This window comes from Dendronephthya gigantea, unplaced genomic scaffold, assembly GCF_004324835.1.
Source record: "Dendronephthya gigantea isolate DGI-Jeju-01 unplaced genomic scaffold, DenGig_1.0 000265F, whole genome shotgun sequence".
NCBI lineage: Eukaryota > Metazoa > Cnidaria > Anthozoa > Malacalcyonacea > Nephtheidae > Dendronephthya > Dendronephthya gigantea.
The window spans coordinates 173376-192608 of record NW_021163275.1 but is presented as its reverse complement, the minus strand read 5'-3'; the positions used below and the strand labels follow the sequence as shown (position 1 = coordinate 192608).

At 36.4% G+C, this 19233-nt stretch overlaps 2 protein-coding genes and 1 pseudogene across 2 annotated transcripts; 1 reads left to right on the top strand and 2 right to left on the bottom strand.

Moving 5' to 3' along the window:
• Positions 1 to 3: 3 nt before the first annotated feature.
• LOC114541098 lies at positions 4 to 1368 on the bottom strand (annotated as a pseudogene).
• A 5102-nt stretch (positions 1369 to 6470) lies between these two features.
• LOC114541094 lies at positions 6471 to 12349 on the top strand. The gene is made up of 9 exons (XM_028561074.1): positions 6471 to 6571; positions 6934 to 7173; positions 8038 to 8153; positions 8830 to 8912; positions 9148 to 9433; positions 9925 to 10125; positions 10619 to 10907; positions 11338 to 12111; positions 12194 to 12349. Exons 1-9 carry the CDS (start codon positions 6529 to 6531, stop codon positions 12217 to 12219), a joined length of 2058 nt encoding a protein of 685 aa, XP_028416875.1. The 5' UTR covers positions 6471 to 6528; the 3' UTR covers positions 12220 to 12349.
• Positions 11864 to 17821, bottom strand: LOC114541093. Its single transcript, XM_028561073.1, has 4 exons — positions 14904 to 17821; positions 14639 to 14716; positions 13044 to 13552; positions 11864 to 11983 (listed from the first exon to the last, which is right to left on the bottom strand). Exons 1-3 carry the CDS (start codon positions 17452 to 17454, stop codon positions 13071 to 13073), a joined length of 3111 nt encoding a protein of 1036 aa, XP_028416874.1. The 5' UTR covers positions 17455 to 17821; the 3' UTR covers positions 11864 to 11983; positions 13044 to 13070.
• Between the last annotated feature and the right edge of the window lie 1412 nt (positions 17822 to 19233).

The following is a 19233-nucleotide window of genomic DNA, read 5'->3' as shown; positions in this document are numbered from 1 at the left end:
ATCGTAATTCGGAATCTGTTTCAATATTCTGTATGTCGCTCACAGATCTCCATGCGCATTGGCAAGCATATGCCCTACTACCTAGATAAAACAAATTGATCTTTATAAATGAATTGAATTGAATGACCATTACTAGAATTTAGAAGTAATTCATTGGGAATATACAAGGTAGTAATTTGTTGGGGTATAAAGGCCTATTCTGAACAGCAATATTTTGCATCTCAGCCAAAAATTAATAAGAAACTGAGAATTTAATCAGTGAGTGGAATTGTTAACTAAGACGTAAAAAATCACTTTGCTTTTTATCTCACCTCTTTTTTGTATTAGATTAACTTTTAACTTGCTAAAGTCTGGGATATTATTACGAAGAATAAATAATCACAAGATGAATGCCATTGATAGTTGTCAAATGCAACCACTTCAAAATCACATGAAGTGCAACGTAGCTGGTTACATGTCCTACGAAGCAAAACATAAACTGTAAAATTCAACAGTTTTGATAGCAAAGGGCTGGCTAAGCACTATGTACCTTTGAACAGATGCACTGGAAATTCCACTTGCATGTCGACTTCCTCCAAGATAAACTGGATAACATTTTCTTGATTTGTTTGAAGTTTGAGAGTTTTGATCATTTTTGCTCTTCTGAGATGAATGTGGCTATAATTATTAAATTCAAGAAATTATGGTACAATTGGTAAAATAGTATTTTGTCTTCTTTGAAGACCATACATATTTATTATGGGTTCATTTTTCTATTTTACCTTGTACACTGGTCCATCATCTGTACATATATCGTCAATCATAGCATTTAGGTCAGATTGATCCTTCCTTTTTACATTCGGACCTATTGACCTACCAGACAGTGAAATAAGCTTATGAAGGTGATAGATCTGCAATGACCAACTGTAATATATTTCTTTTCAGGACATAAATTTTAAAACATCCCGTTAGGAATTGTCGATTTCTCCCTGTGATTCCCTGTTATAGGAAGCTGATTGAGGCAACCTCTAATAATATGGGCGACCTATATCTCAGGCAGGGTGTCCCCTGATGCCCCCCTGTACCAAACCCTTATTCGGTGCAAGGGGGGGGGCAAGGGGGGAATTTTGTATTGACACAAAATAGCTTTTATAGACCATAGTGATCACATCCAAATAAATTTTAATACTTTTAGGTAAACGTATGTTCTATAATTCATATACACTCGAAACATATTTACTATTCCAACCTGCTTTGCTCTGCACTAGCGCTTGTTTTCTTACTCGTAGTTTTTGCCGGGCCGGTATTTTTACAAAATTTCAATTCTGCTTCATCGAGAAGGTCATCTATATCTTTATCCATCTTTCAAGTTTTATCCACTGGCCTTAAACCGTCAAAACTACAAATGATTGCAACGAAACGCCTCTGGCTGTTGTCAAGCATCTGGTAATAAGTTTATGTCCAGTATACACCAATAGTAAAATCGCACTTGTTTTTAGCTGGCATATATACATCAATAGCCATAATTCATCATAGATACCCATCATAACATATCAATATACATCCTTACACGCAACTAGGCATTGCTAGACATCATTGCATATCACTGGACATCATTATACATCAATGGACATCATTATACATCACTGGACATCGCTGGACATCATTATACATCACTAGACATCATTATACATCACTGGACATCGTTATACATCACTGGACATCATTATACATCACTAGACATCATTATACATCACTAGACATCGCTGGACATCATTATACATCACTGGACATCACTAAGCATCAAGACATCATTATACATCACTAGACATCATTATACATCACTGGACATCATTATACATCACTGGACATCATTATACATCACTGGACATCATTATACATCACTGGACATCATTATACATCACTGGACATCATTATACATCACTAGACATCACTATACATCACTAGACATCATTATACATCACTAGACATCACTGGACATCATTATACATCACTAGACATCTTTATACATCACTAGACATCACCAAGCATCAATAGACATCATTATACATCACTAGACATCGCTGGACATCATTATACATCACTGGACATCACTAAGCATCAATAGACATCATTATACATCACTAGAAATCGCTGGACATCGTTATACATCACTGGACATCATTATACATCACTAGACATCATTATACATCACTGAACATCATTATACATCACTGGACATCATTATACATCACTGGACATCATTATACATCACTAGACATCATTATACATCACTAGACATCATTATACATCACTAGACATCACCAAGCATCAATAGACATCATTATACATCACTAGACATCGCTGGACATCATTATACATCACTGGACATCATTATACATCACTGGACATCATTATACATCACTAGACATCACTATACATCACTAGACATCATTATACATCACTAGACATCATTGGACATCATTATACATCATTGGACATCATTATACATCACTAGACATCACCAAGCATCAATAGACATCATTATACATCACTAGACATCGCTGGACATCGTTATACATCACTGGACATCGCTGGACATCATCATACATCACTAGACATCATTATACATCACTAGACATCATTATACATCACTGGATATCACTAAGCATCAATAGACACCATTATACATCACTAGACATCGCTGGACATCATTATACATCACTGGACATCATTATACATCACTAGACATCACTATACATCACTAGACATCATTATACATCACTAGACATCACTGGACATCATTATACATCACTAGACATCACCAAGCATCAATAAACATCATTATACATCACTCAACATCAATAGACATCATTATACATCACTAAACATCATTATACATCACTGGACATCACTAGACATCATTATACATCACTGGACATCACCAAGCATCAATAGACATCATTATACATCACTAGACATCGCTGGACATCATTATACATCACTGGACATCACTAAGCATCAATAGACATCATTATACATCACTAGACATCATTATACATCACTAGACATCATTATACATCACTGGACATCACCAAGCATCAATAGACATCATTATACATCACTGGACATCATTATACATCACTGGACATCATTATACATCACTAGACATCATTATACATCACTAGACATCGCTGGACATCATTATACATCACTGGACATCACTAAGCATCAATAGACATCATTATACATCACTAGGCATCGCTGGACATCATTATACATCACTGGACATCATTATACATCACTGGACATCATTATACAACACTAGACATCACTGGACATCATTATACATCACTAGACATCTTTATACATCACTAGACATCACCAAGCATCAATAGACATCATTATACATCACTAGACATCGCTGGACATCGTTATACATCACTGGACATCGCTGGACATCATCATATATCACTAGACATCATTATACATCACTAGACATCATTATACATCACTGGACATCACTAAGCATCAATAGACATCATTATACATCACTAGACATCGCTGGACATCATTATACATCACTGGACATCACTAAGCATCAATAGACATCATTATACATCACTGAACATCGCTGGACATCATTATACATCACTAGACATCACTAAGCATCAATAGACATCATTGTATATCACTGGACATCACTAAGCATCAATAGACATCATTATACATCACTGGACATCGCTGGACATCATTATACATCACTGGACATCACCAAGCATCAATAGACATCACTAAGCATCGATAGACATCATTATACATCACCAGGCATCACTGGACATCACTAGACATAATTATGCATCACTAGACCTCACCAAACATCACTAGACGTCACTGGACATCACTAGACATAACTAAGCATTACTAGACATTAGTGAACATCACTCGGAATCACTGAACATCACTAGACATCACAAGGCATTATAATCCATCACTAGACATCACTAAACAGAACAAGACATCAGTAGGCATCACTAGACAGTCACTGAACATAATTAAACATTTATGTTAGTATCCTAATACTTCATGAAGAATAATTCAAAAGAAATACATCATCAAACGATTTTTCTACTGATTTACTCATTAAATTTCAACATGACACATGCCAAGGAAATTACGCACGCGCACATTAGGCAAAAAACCATGTGACTCAATTTGGCTTCAGTTTCATATCTGTGTATATGATTATGAGCACATGTCTCTGAGCTTTGCTAAAAATAAAATACTTGTTTCTTGTTGATGTCAATGCCAAATGGAGCCTGTTGATGAAGTCGAAGCGGCTTGTGAAGAGGTAGATCCCAATAAGCTTATATCTAAGAACGGTGTTCTTGGATATGAACGTACAAATGGGTTTGAAGAGATAACAAATTTCGACGTAAAAGTCGATGGGTATGTTGGGGATGGAGAAGGGAGTGTTATAGGGTACATCATCCGTATAATTTTAGCAGTGAGGGATCCATTTATATCGGCAGATAATGACAGATCGTCAAGGTAAGATGTGTTGTTAATTTTTTTCTGCACCCACCTAACCGGCAGCTAGCTATGTATATTTTGTTAAAATAAACACTGCCACTCAAACGTAATTTTGTTGTTTCGGTGCGTATTAAAACAGCACTTAAATATCATGAAAAGTATAAAAATTGAAGACTGGCAAGCTTTTTGTTATGTTTAAATTAATAATAGAGGATATTAGGCGGTGATTTTTTCTTCGAGTGGTGAGTAAAAATGTTACGCATGAGCGCAGAAAATGAGAAAAATATAGTTCTCACCACGACTAGTGCGTCCACGTTTTTTGTGCGCATGCTCAGCAAGTTACCAGATGCATTCAATGCAAACCCATTGGATAAAACTGCTCGCGTAACTTGCCGAGCACCTGCAGTTTATCAATTTTTTATCGTCGGCTTTAAAGAAAGCTGGGTACAGAATAACATAATTTTCGGCAGTGTTTACAACGTGTAGTTCCAACTCTGTATCTAGATTTACTCTGTAATAATACATATAGCATATTACACTGTCGCGTGAAGATATATATGTTATTTACCGGCTGCGAGGTTCGGATAGAAAAATATTTTTCAGGGAAATAGGGAAATATTTTTCTATCCGGAAGAACCAAAACGGTAAATAACGTATTTATTTTTTTACAAAAAGCGGCGTTCGGTCGTATCGTAGTCAGACTCATAAAATATAGGATTCCGGACAGTGGTCAGATATCGTAAAATTCCACCCCCTGCTACAGCCAATCAGCTTGCAGGAAAGATTGCAGGGAAGATTGCTCATTACCATAGCCTGCGTCTTACCGGCGTTCACCGTTAGATAGTATCATAGTTGTCAGAAAACTAACGATCAAGAATATTCACGTCCGTGTTGATGCGAACTAACAAGCAAACTCACAGGCAGAATATAATGCGGTCCCGAATTTGGCGTGGGCACCGCAATTCCACTGTAATCACCGAATTATACAGTATAGAAATTTAAAAAATTGATAGATATAAATGTATGATTACCTACTACAAATGTGCAAAAATCGCTAACAAAAGCTAAAACTCGGCAAATTTCAAGATCCGACTTCAAGTTCATATACGACTTCAAATTCGATCGGTCTTCGAAAATAAATGTTTATTTAGTCATTTGAGTTTACAAATAGCTTACGTGCATGTTGATTTTTATAGAGTATTTTACAAATATCTGCTGCAAGTACTTTGTGAAAACAGGGGGAAGCATGAATCACTACACTTGCTTGGAATAGAATCACGGGCAAATTCCATAAACCAGAATTTTCAATTTCTAGGAAATAAATATTACTTATTGGTTATTAATAATTCGGTTCTTTTAATGACTGTTTTCTAGGCAATTTTTTTTAACCAACCGGCAGCTTGGTAACAACACAACGATAGTAAACTGCCTCACTGCAAAATTCCCACCGCTGTGGATTGCCCAGTCAAAGGACATGTTTCTGCCGCAGTTTGTATACAGTCTATGCAAGGAGTACATGGAAACTCCAGTGAGGAAATAAAAGTTTTCAACCTGTAGAGGTAAGTAATTTGTTGATTGTTGCGCAAATGCGTTTTCTGTTTTTAGGGCATTAAGCTTTCGTGGCATGAGCCACGAAAGCTTATAAGGTTAATTTGTGGGTTTGCATGAATCCCATGCTTTCTAAACGCACTGCATTTCACAGTTTTGAAGCTGCGCAAAGGCCACGAATGGACTATGACTCGTGTCCAGCACTATTAGCATCTGCGGATAGCTGTTTCGCCCTTTTGCGGCTAAATGGTGATATATATTACCGTAATTACTCGAATAAACGCCTCCCTCAAATAAACGCCGCAGGGACAAGCAAAAATATCATTAAATGCCGCCCTCAGTGTTCATGCTATATTTTATACAGATTGTTGGAAAACAAAAACTGATGATGTATGGGTTTTTAATCCACATGTGCATGTCGACAAGAATGGAAGGCTTATCCCGCAAGACGAAAGAGCATATGTTTCGATGGAAGCAAGTAGCTTGCCATATTTACGAAATATTAGCAGTGGTAATAAATACATGTACCTTCATATGCCTTTTTTTTATCCATTCAGTAAAGAATTAGTCATCAGGGTTTATTACCGGTATACAATAGACAGTTATGGATAATCTTCGCAGCTATCTTCTCCGTATAACTTTAATAAATAGTGTTATCGTTAAAAGTAATAAGTACTAAAGAATTACTATAGCTTCTTTAAAAAGATAATTTATAAAAATTACACTGAATTATTTTCCTCCAAAACTCGAAAGTATTTAAATTTGCAATGAAGAACGTTGATTTTGAAACTCAGTAAATTATCATTAATTGCACCTGAGCATTAATATTAGTTTCAATCGCTAGAAGGTAAAGAGTTTTATAATTATGTTTAGATTTAGATGATGGAGCAGCATTTAAACGACTTTTGGTCACGGAGAAGGCGTTGTTTCAAAACAACTATCCCCAAGTTGTGTTGGCCCATGCTGGCAGTAGCATGGCGTGTAATTATGATCTTATATTAAAAAAATTTGATGGATGTGCCATTCCAGTGCTCATGGGACCATCAGTATCGGGAAAGACTACCGCCTTGAAAGCTGTAATGAGTATATTTGGCATACGAAAATTTACGTGTGGTTAGTGGTTTTACTCATATGGCCAAATAAATGCATGCTATACTTTAGATACAATCTTGCATGGACCTTGAGTTGTGACGATTATTCCAAATGTTGCATCTATTTCAAGTTAACGATTCACCCAAATTTTTTTTAAACTTAAAATGTTTGTCTGCTTACAAAATAATTAAATAAAGTGCGTTTATTTTGTTCTTATAGTGCTTCATGTGACTTCAGTTTTTCGGGTTTGATCATTATTTGAGATAATGATCACTATTTGCCTTTTGATGAACTACTCCCTAAATTCCTGTGTTATACACTATAGCCAAACCGAATGAAAATTGCCGTGCCGAACGTTGAAACATGATCGAGCATCTCAAATTTCTTGAAATTAACAAAGAATTAATAAATATATGCACCTCAGTATAGACTCCTAAACACCATATGTTATAGGCTTTAAGCCCCGTTTACACTACACCCGATTTAAAGGTACGCGTGCCCATTTTAGCCGTGCCGTGCCGATAAATAGACTGTAGTGTAAACGGGGCTTTAGCAGCTATAATAACTAATTGCTATGAACGTAGACAAAACAATTAAGCCATGTAAGCAAAATATAACTCAATATCGCAAGCCAAGATCTTTAAAAACTCTACAGGGGTTAGACCTAAGTTAACAATCTTATCAGGTTTTTCAAGGGTAAATATGCCTGTAATCCGTGAGTTAGGTTGCGTGGCTTAAAGTAGCTTATAATACAAAACGTTTATGATGCATCATTGCCAAGGTTGTATTCAGTTCGCTTTATATATAAATTTGTTATCGTACTACTAACAAACTTTTGTGACCAAGTAAGTATATTGAACTTGTTAACAAGCTTTTTTTTTTCAGAATCCAGCAGCAGATATATAGAAAATCGACAAAGCAACACAACTATTCCATTTGGTTGGGATGATGCGTCCGATATGAAGGTCCTAAAAAATGTTTCAGTCAATTCTTTTAATGGCGTAAGTATTATATTGACCACATATTTATGCGTTACGCATAACCATTACCAAAGCTCCAGGATTGAAAATGAAATTGTGTTTCGAGCAGCCAATCAGCGTACGTGTTGGAAATTGATTGGATGACAATTAGACCGTGCACACGTATAACGCTTTTGACTGTTTTTGGTTTTGCGCAGAAATGACAGCAAACAATGCAAAAGCAGTAGCAATCAATTTGCAGCAGAAATTAAATCTAATTTAATATATTGAAAAAACTTTAACTCGGACCGCGTGAACAATTAATTAAGCGTCTTAAAACGATAATGAAAAGATGCAAAAAATTACAGTCTTATAGTAACTTGGTATAGGTTTGCAATTTCACGCATGTTTGTATGTAATTGTCTGGTAATCATATTGACCCACCCAAAATAGCAAAACAGCAACTTTATTATTCATACTCACATCACCCTACACTCACAGTAGCCCTTTACACTCCGCACGAAGTCTTGTGAAATCGAAGTCCAGCCCAGTTTTTTATCGCAGCGATCACGATTGTTATACGATTATATAGAAAATTTTTACTTTTAGCCGTCCCAGTGAACATATTTATACAGCGATCGTAACGATCATACTGAAACCAGGCTTTTGCAAGCCGTCTTTAATTAACTTGTCTACTTATTATACATGCACTCTGTAGTGTGGAAGTTCCACAATGAAGAACACCTTGCAGCCGCATACTGTTCCCGTGGTCTCCACGAACCTTGACACATCGGAAAAAAAGTATGTGTGTTCATACAGTATAATCACTATAATACTGCGTATATGTGAGAGTATACACGATCCTTCGGGTTAATGCCAAAATAGTTATAAGATTCTTCATTATATGTCAGTTAGGTGGGTTTCACTATAAGGTGGGTTTTACTATTATTTTTGAAGTACTTGAAATTAACCACGAAGTTAACGCTAAAATTTTACGTACATGACTGATCTAAACGTATAGCTATCATTCATATAGGATTAATTCTCGGTGGTTGCGAATTGAATTTAAAGCACTTTCGCCAAGGCTAACTGGAAAGGATAAAGTCTTAGCTGAGATGAATGTTAAAGCAGCTATGAATGAAGCGCACAAAAGCATTTGCGTTGTCACTACCTGTATGCATAACAATCTCGAAGAATGCACAGAAAACGACACTTACTTCACTATTTTGGAAGAGCTAGAGGAAGAAATAGAAAAAAAGGGCATGCAAATTGATGATAGAGTCAAACTTATGATGGGACTTCTGCTTTTCTCTGCCAAAAAGGTAAATATAGTATGTAGTATGTAATACTGAAATATGTACGGATTAAATATAGCCTCATAAATTAGACTGTCACAGTGTCAGTGTATGCATGTCAGTGAAAATGCGGACTATGTATGTGCATGTTTTTTTATCTCCAGTATCTATCGTATGAAACTGAATAATACAGCCGTAAACGCAGGGTTTGATTGAAAACGTTCTATAGGATCCAGTTTAAAATAGCAGTTGCCTAAATTTCATATACTGTACGTATAAAAGACGTGATAATCTGTATTTTGCCGTTGGAAAACAGAGCTACAACGACGTCTAATATTTTAGTTACTATAATTTCCGGATTTATTTTTTCTATTATATATAGTCTGGTATTATAAGCTTTTCTAGTTATACCCTTGTCCTGTTTGTTGAAATTCTCAAATTCTCAATTGTTCTTTATGTTCCTGTAGTAGGTTAAGCTTTGTTTAAGTTCGCTATTATATATCATTATTTCTATGCAGATTTTGGAAAAAGTTGATCTAGCTGACGATTATGTCTTGGTATGGGAGACAATGAAAGAAGTTATTTTGCCAGGCTACACATTAAGAGAATCAGAACAGCAGCCCACATCGAATGAGAAGTGTCAGAATAATGCAAATGTAATTCATAAACTTCTACATGATCACTTGCTCCCTTTAGCGGCCAAAGAGGATCCAAATTACGTATGTTTTCTTGCTTCTTTTACTTTTTAGTTGCATATTATTTTAATTTCACACGCGCGCTTACATTTTAAGCCATATAAATCCATAGTAGAAACTATGAGCGTTACCAAGAAAAAATAAAAATAAACTAGATAATATACAGTCATTTAAAATAAGGTTGTTAAGACCAGAATGTTTCGCCAGCCTCTTACTCATGGTCGGAAAGCCAGAATATACCGGCAAAGCATTAATCTGGTTTTAGTAGCCTAAATTATGCAAATAAACACTATAACCCTGGGTTAGCGTTAACCGGCTTTTGAACAACCGGCCCCTGTATCCTTGCGTGAAGTATACAAATATGATAATTATATGCCCACTTGATTTTCGATGTGTTATAAACCTACTTAAAACTATCATTTTGGCCCACTCTGTTGATATTGTTCAGTCACTTTGACTATGGTCTATAACAACCATAATTGAAATAATCTGATATAATTTCCTTAAATTTGCAAAGGTGATGCGTTTTATTGATAATGACCATAATCCTTCAAAATGCACATGCGGAAAGTCGGTGGTGTTCCACGTTAAAGATGTGGTGGAGTTCCTGAGAAAAAAAGCGTCAGTAACTGGCGATCAGTTATTGTCATCAGTAACTGAAAATTCAGTTCGTCGTTTCATAAAATCGAGAGATATTGGTTGCGTTGGGGTGCAAGTACGATTCCGACGGAGGCCCAAGCAATGTAACGCGGCACATATACAGAGGATCTGGTTTGATCCAAATGACCTCTCTGTTTTGGATGAAAGTAAGAATACAAAAGGCGTCAATTAATTAATTAATACGATGACATTTGCCTGTAGAACTGTTGAACAGGCGTTTAATTAATTAACAAGACGCCCGGTAGGCGTTAACTCGGGCTGTGTAGCCGGTAAATACACTGCACTGAAACTGAGCTATATTGATACACTGTAAGTACGCGACTGTCCGCGCGGATGACTAAGCCTGCGACACGAAAAAAAAATAATAATCGCGAAACCTAGACTCGGCTAGACCTAGACCACAGTAGCCCGAGTAATTAATATTACGTAGCTACTATTTTCGGTTATATATATAGCATCTCCTTTATTTGATTAAATTTATTTGAACGTAATAGTTTTACTGACTGAGTACTTTTTAGGAGACCTGCCTATTGTTCAGTATACGCTTTTAATTTAACTTTTGTATTTTATTCACAGAACTTGGGAAGAGGAATGATAAAAGTGGGACAAAAGTGCAAACCATTCTTGACAACGACAGTGTTTTGACAAATGTAGAAACCATTCTTGACAACGACAGTGTCTTGCCAAATACACAAACCATTCTTGACAACGACAGTGTCTTGACAAATGTAGAAACCATTCTTGACAACGACAGTGTCTTGCCAAATGCACAAACCATTCTTGACAACGACAGTGTTTTGACAAATGTAGAAACTATTCTTGACAACGACAGTGTTTTGACAAATACACAAACCATTCTTGACAACGACAGTGTCTTGACAAATGTAGAAACTATTCTTGACAACGACAGTGTTTTGACAAATACACAAACCATTCTTGACAACGACAGTGTCTTGACAAATGTAGAAACTATTTTTGACAACGACAGTGTTTTGACAAATGCAGAAACTATTCTTGACAACGACAGTGTCTTGCCAAATACACAAACCATTCTTGACAACGACAGTGTTTTGACAAATGTAGAAACCATTCTTGACAACGACAGTGTCTTGACAAATGTAGAAACCATTCTTGACAACGACAGTGTTTTGACAAATACACAAACCATTCTTGACAACGACAGTGTCTTGACAAATGTACAAACCATCTTTGACAAGGGTGCCTTGGCAAATACACAAAAAACAGTTGAAAATGACGTTCAAAACCTTAAAAGCAAAGACAGCAAAGGTGGTAAAAGAAAACGGAGAATGGCAGATGGTTTGTTCGATAAATTGCACAGTGGACTCAAAGGTATATTATGCACGTTCTAATTTACTCCTCACATTTATCACAACTCACAAATTGAGAATACTGACCCAAACCATATTTTTAGATAAACGTACACGAAATGGTAAATAAGGTTAATTACATCGATGGAGCCGGAGTGTTAACTGCATGGTGTTGCTGTAGTACTTGTGGACTACGTGATCTGGCAAAGTTGTTAAACATTATTTAATATGTTTTTGTGTTGAAATTTGGTTGGCATATATGGGCGAACATAATTAGAGTTTAAATGCTGAACGCAAATAGCGACGAGATATTACATACTTCATTATAAGTTGCTTCATGCAATCTTAACAATATGTCAATGTTAGCATATGTCTTGATATAAAAAACAATAATCAATAAAGTACTTGAGTTTTAACATCAACATTGTGGGACATAAATAAATTAATTAATGTGAATATAAACTATATGCTAAGCCCATTAGTGGAAATGACACATTATGTCAACTTGATCTTAAGCCTTGTTTAAACGTTACCGGACGAATTTAGGTCTGAAATTCGTTCATTTTCGCCTGTTTACACGCAAATTTGTTCTTTACCGTGTATAAACAAGGCCTTTGGCTTGGTGGTCAGAGCATTTCACAAACATCGAAAAGGCGTAGGTTCAATTAGCCATTTCCCAATCGAGCAGGGTACTGTGTTTAGTCGGGAACCGCAAAGCATCCATGGACTGTTTGGAGGGACAAATGATTTCAGACTTATATTTCCTGTTCCTCCAAACAGTCCATAGATGCTTTGCGGTTCGCGACTAGACCCAATCCCCTGCTCGATTGGGAAATGGCTAATTTCTGCCGGACGGCCAATAGTTGATGAATTCTTTTCAACTGTCCCTGGCGTGTATCAATTTCCACTCAAAATTAAGACCAATTTAACCTATTCTTATTTTTAAATGCTTACTTTTATACGGCGCAAATCTCAAAACCGTCAAATTTCAAAGTCCTTTTTGAGTTTTAAAACCTTTTTCCAGATGAACTCTTTTTGCCATTTTCTCAGTGGTAAAACAATATTTAAGTTAAATAAGCCTTCTATGACACCAATGTATAAACTGTAAACCGTTTCAGCATCCCATAATGTGAAATAACCAGATCGAAAAAAGTTGATAATAGAACACAAAACACAGACTTCCAAGAAATTTGTAGTATTTTCTTCAGGTGTAGATCCACTAGGTAATATATTTTTTTGCGTCTGTAAAATGTGCTTAACACGAGGCGAAGATTTGGTTTTCCTTCTAACTTTGACGACTCTTGTCTTGCAAGTACATCCACCACATTTACCAACGCACTTGCATCTGTCGCAACAAGATTTAAATTTAATCATGCAGTTGCATCGCTTATAACTTTTATATTTCTTTAACGGCTTTGCTTTTCTATTTTTCTGCGCTTGTGTCGTTTGTCCACACCTACAACCTGTTAAAAGCAATTTAGATTCATCGTTTTCAAACTCAGTAAACTCCTTATGACGTTTCACGTGAAAATTACTCGTTTGAGCGCGCCCCGAGAATAGCAATGCTGTTGATCAAAGCTGATGAGATTACAAATTGTTCACCCCTTTTGTCTTGCATGATGTGTTTCTTTGTTTTGCCAGCGCGTCGTCGAGCTGGCCGCGTAGTAAATCGTAAACTCCCTATTTTTATACAAGGGCGTACAATAGACCTTTTTGGTAATTACGTCACAACTACATGGAAGCGACGCTGTGGGGCCAGGAATCGCTTATGTAATATAAAAATATTATATCTTGGCCCCTTAGCCTCCCTTCCATGTAGTTGTGACGTAATTACCGAAAAGGACTACTTGAAACTGCACTGACTTGTTGTCAGCCAGTCAGGCGCTCTAGCCGGCGCGCTGAAGCCGGAGTATCTTGCTTTCTAATACTGTTTTTCAGTAAATTTAGAACTTAACAATAAAATGGCTGCGACTTGAAACAAGGTTAATGCATACTGATTTATGTGCATGCATTGTTTACAAATACATTACAAATCATGAAGCACTTAATTCTGTTACAAGGAATTGTCCCTATTCATTACTCTATCTTTAGCAGCAATGTGCGCAATGTCGAGCCCTTGAGAGTTTTTTTACTATCATTTATTTCTTACTGCGCATGTTTGTTGCGAATTTTTTAGACAATAGTCATAAAAATCGTCTAGTGGAGAACCGTTTTCTATTAAGCTTCTGTTGTACTAAATATTAGCGCGCTATAAGGGGACAATGGGATTTCCCATGATATATTTCTTTAACAGGAAAGAAAAAGAAAGAGAAATTTCCCAGGATACTTGTCATTTCTTATACAGACAGTTCAAAAGTCTTTTCCGATGATATATCAAAAGAATCCCAAATGCAATATCGGCGAACGTCGGGCACACTTCATGACTTACGAAATTTTACAAAAAATACGAACAAGATTTAACGCCCACCGCCGTGCCGGAATGCCGCTGAAATCTCATCGATTTTTGGCTTATTGAGTATTATCGGACAAGCCACAGAAATTCTACATACCTTTACGTCCAGGTGTTGATGATTTAAAATTTTCTTTACAGTCCACTACATTACGCGACTCTGTTGTGTCGACAGTGCCTAAAACGGTAATTATATTAATAATGTAGTAATATAGTAACTGTTAATATGGGTATGATAAAATGAATTGCAGTAAATTAATTGGTAGATAATGATTATTATTATTACAATTAGATGTGACCCTACCCGATTAATAGCAAGTTCACATTCCGCGTATTCACATGCACATACTGGGAAACAACAATACCTGAAGGATGCAAAGGTACTATGGGCGAAACTGCGTTATAGTGACCTGGTCCTGACGACGTATATGCCAAGAAAATTGGTGTTGCGGTCATGACAAACCCACGTGGACATACGTTAATTATAGGAGTGCTGGGTTCCGATGTTATTATTCCGAGTGGAATTCCCAATACATTTGCCATTGCCATTGGCATAAGATCACCGAGATTACCTCCAAAAAAACCAGGCCTTTCGTAATGTTCGACTTCAGATAAGTAGTCCACATTATCTGGCAAAAAACTCGCATAATCAGAAGCGAAATCACCTCTCCATTCTTGGACGATTAGATTCCTCAATCTTGTCGATAATTCTTGCACAGACATTGTCGGTAACAAACCAATGTCCCTAAGATGATCAGCGATTACTTTGTAAGCTCCTTTGTTCAATACAGTTGAAAGGTGAAATGCAACAGCGGTAAAGAAGCAGTTCCCATCACCTGGAACCTCCACCTCTTCAAGTCCAAAAAATTGAAGATGTCCTGTGAGTACCGCCTTTGTACCATCTGTAGTTGCCGCAGTGGCAAAATGTGAGCGCATGTTTCTTAGTGCATTAAAGGTATTTCCATATTCAAGACCAATTAGATGTGCAAGATTAGTTTTCAAAAGTAAACGCGTTCCTCCAATGTGTTCCAAACCTTTATATAATTCATAAAAAATAATAGCTGAATCAGCAATGGCCATTGCCATATTATTATCTCTACCTTTGTTTTTGGCGTATGTGTGTTCATCTTGAATATCATCACTTGTTTGCAGTGATGATGAGATAGCGTTTCTGATATTACAAATTACTTCTTCGCTCAACTCATCTAACGACTTGTAAATCATAACATTTTTTTCTGGTATAATAGCTTCTAACTCACCACCAATCTGTCTAAAAGTTTCAAAACCGAAATTTTCCACTCGTTTGGAAAAGTCCGGTGGATCTTTTGAACAAGCCATAAGTTTTTTAATTGAATTATTTCCTTGGTTATTAATTTTGAAAAAAAGCCTGGAGCATCTTACGTATGCGGTCTCCAGTCCAATTTTATTTATCTTTAGAACATTGTTCATATTTCTGTGAAGTCGTTCATTTCGCGATGTTGATACATTAACAGGGATTCCACTAAGGCAGCCTTTCACAATATGCAACTTTATATTGCAGATAGCTTTTTTTGCCGCTTGATTCAAAATATATTCTCCCTTCCACGTCTTAGATTTCCACCATCTTTGGAAACTTTCAAGATTTGCAATTAATGTTTCTTTATCGGGAGTTGGTTGTAATCTTTTGATTCCAAGATCATTTGATTGGCGAAAAATTAATCCGTACCCTTTGCATATATCTGTATTTAATCTTATTGCCATAGGTAAAGTGGTTACAAATCGCTGTACAGCGTGAAAAAGATCTAATTTTACCAAAATGTTTGGAAAGAATTGGGACTGAAATTGACTTCTCCATTTACAGCAATTATCAATGACAATACCTTCTAAATCAGTATTTAATCGTTCAAACCTGTCCTTAAGTTCTCTAAAAATGCCACTTACTTCATTGAATGATTCTCCTTTAGTAAATCTCCAATGAATAATTTTACCGTTATTGTCCAAAACAATAAATACACATTTCATCAACTTTATCCAGCGTCCGTCGCTCTCTCTAGTGAAGCCAATGTTGCCTGCACTTTTAAACGTGTGATCGCATGCAAGCCATCTAGATGTACGACAAGCCATGTCGTCGTAAAAGAGCTGATCGAACAACAAAGAATACGATACAAACACTGATCTAATTATTTTTTCGTGTGGGAATGGAAACGCCTTTTGATCAAATGGCGGAAAACTCTGCCTCTGGATAACGTTTTCACTAAGTTTTAATGTTGAGCTGTCTTGCTCGTACCGTAACCTAAGACGCCAGTAATATTGCTCATATTGATTACACACAATATCCTCGATCGAATGAAAACTTAAACCATTGTCGACCATTGAAGATAGCTGGGTTAACATATCAACTGTGAAACCCGCCCGATTAGTTAGGAAAAATGGAACAAAAACCGACGATGGAAGCGCAGAAAGGATCGATGGATGATGCGCAGGAACTTGATGATTTGACGAACAAAGGTAAATATGAGAAACAAGAAGGATCGCAGAATTTGTGTCATAAACAACTCGAGGTTCATATGATGAGCTGGCCCATGTTTTATCTGCCCACTTTCCAGATCTTCGTAAACAGGTTGCCGAACAAAATGGACATGAAAATCGAGAAATAAGGTCAGGATGACTAAAAATCACGTCCCACAACAAGATAGGAGGAGATGTATACCATTCTGTATTGGGCAGATTGTCAGACCTAGCGCTGGGCCATTCCCTCACAAGCAAAGAGCCGGACGGACTCTCGCAAACAGCCTCTTCAAATAATTTAATCGCCCGTTTAATCTTAACAATTGTGATTTCCGAGATATCCATGCATCCACAAATGCAACTGGAGCTCAAAAAAACAAAAAGAAACAAAAAACATTTTGAAGAATCTTTACTGAGAATCAACATCATAACAGCGAAAATGATCTGGTAACGTAATGATCTACGCCTCACTTTAAGTGATGTCTGGTAATGTCCAGTGATGGTTAATGATCTCTAGCGATGTCTAGTGATATATGTCTAGTGATGTTTAGTGATGGATAATGATGTCTAGTGATATGTCTAGTGATGTCTAGTGATGTATAATGATGTCCAGTGATGTTCAGTGATGTTTAGTGATGCATAATGATGCTTAGTGACGTCTAGTGATGTCTAGTTATGTCCAGTGATGGATAATGATGTATAGTGACGTTTAGTGATGTATATAGTGATGTCCAGTGATGTCCAATGATGGATAATCATGTCTAGTGATGTACAATGATGTCTATTGATGCTTAGTGATGTCCAGTGATGCATAATGATGTCTATCGATGCTTAGTGATGTCCAGTGATGCATAATGATGTCTACTGATGTCCAGTGATGTATAATGATGCTTGGTGATGTAGAGTGATGCATAATGATGTCTAGTGATGTAGAATGATGTCTATCGATGCTTGGTGATGTCCAGTGATGTCTATTGATGCTTGGTGATGTCTAGTGATGTATAATGATATCTAGTGATGTATAATGATGTCCAGTGATGTATAATGATGTCCAGTGATGTATAATGATGTCTAGTGATCTATAATGATGTCCAGTGATGTATAATGATGTCCAGTGATGTATAATGATGTCCAGCGATGTCCAGTGATGTATAATGATGTCTAGTGATGTATAATGATGTCCAGTGATGTATAATGATGTCCAGCGATGTCTAGTGATGTATAATGATGTATATGATGTCTATTGATACTTAGTGATGTATAATGATGTCAGGTGATGTATAATGATGTCCAGTGATGTATAATGATGTCTAGTGATGTATAATGATGTCCAGTGATGTATAATGATGTCTATTGATGCTTGGTGATGTCCAGTGATGTATAATGATGTCTAGTGATGTATAATGATGTCTAGTGATGTATAATGATGTCTAGTGATGTATAGTGATGTATAGTGATGTATAATGATGTCTAGTGATGTCCAGTGATGTATAATGATGTCCAGTGATGTATAATGATGTCCAGCGATGTCTAGTGATGTATAATGATGTCTATTGATGCTTAGTGATGTCCAGTGATGTATAATGATGTCCAGCGATGTCTAGTGATGTAGAATGATGTCTATTGATGCTTGGTGATGTATAATGATGTCAGGTGATGTATAATGATGTCTAGTGATGTCCAGTGATGCTTAGTGATGTCCAATGATGTATAATGATGTCTAGTGATGTCTAGTGATGTATAATGATGTCTAGTGATGTATAATGATGTCCAGTGATGTATAATGATGTCCAGTGATGTATAATGATGTCTAGTGATGTATAATGATGTCTATTGATGCTTGGTGATGTCCAGTGATGTATAATGATGTCTAGTGATGTATAATGATGTCAGGTGATGTATAATGATGTCCAGTGATGTATAATGATGTCTAGTGATGTATAATGATGTCCAGTGATGTATAATGATGTCTATTGATGCTTGGTGATGTCCAGTGATGTATAATGATGTCTAGTGATGTATAATGATGTCTAGTGATGTATAGTGATGTCTAGTGATGTATAGTGATGTCTAGTGATGTATAATGATGTCCAGTGATGTATAATGATGTCCAGTGATGTATAATGATGTCCAGCGATGTCTAGTGATGTATAATGATGTCTATTGATGCTTAGTGATGTCCAGTGATGTATAATGATGTCCAGCGAT

Excerpts from the sequence above, each read along its gene's own strand:
- LOC114541094 (XM_028561074.1), top strand. The coding sequence starts at position 6,529 with ATGGAAGCAAGTAGCTTGCCATATTTACGAAATATTAGCAGTG. Across the intron at positions 7,174-8,037 it reads CATACGAAAATTTACGTGTG|AATCCAGCAGCAGATATATA; the intron begins GTTAGTGGTTTT and ends TTTTTTTTTCAG. Across the intron at positions 10,908-11,337 it reads CCTCTCTGTTTTGGATGAAA|AACTTGGGAAGAGGAATGAT; the intron begins GTAAGAATACAA and ends TTTTATTCACAG.
- LOC114541093 (XM_028561073.1), bottom strand. The coding sequence starts at position 17,454 with ATGATGTTGATTCTCAGTAAAGATTCTTCAAAATGTTTTTTGTTTCTT. Across the intron at positions 14,717-14,903 it reads AGTACCTTTGCATCCTTCAG|GCACTGTCGACACAACAGAG; the intron begins GTATTGTTGTTT and ends TTACCGTTTTAG. Across the intron at positions 13,553-14,638 it reads ATCAACACCTGGACGTAAAG|GTTGTAGGTGTGGACAAACG; the intron begins GTATGTAGAATT and ends TGCTTTTAACAG.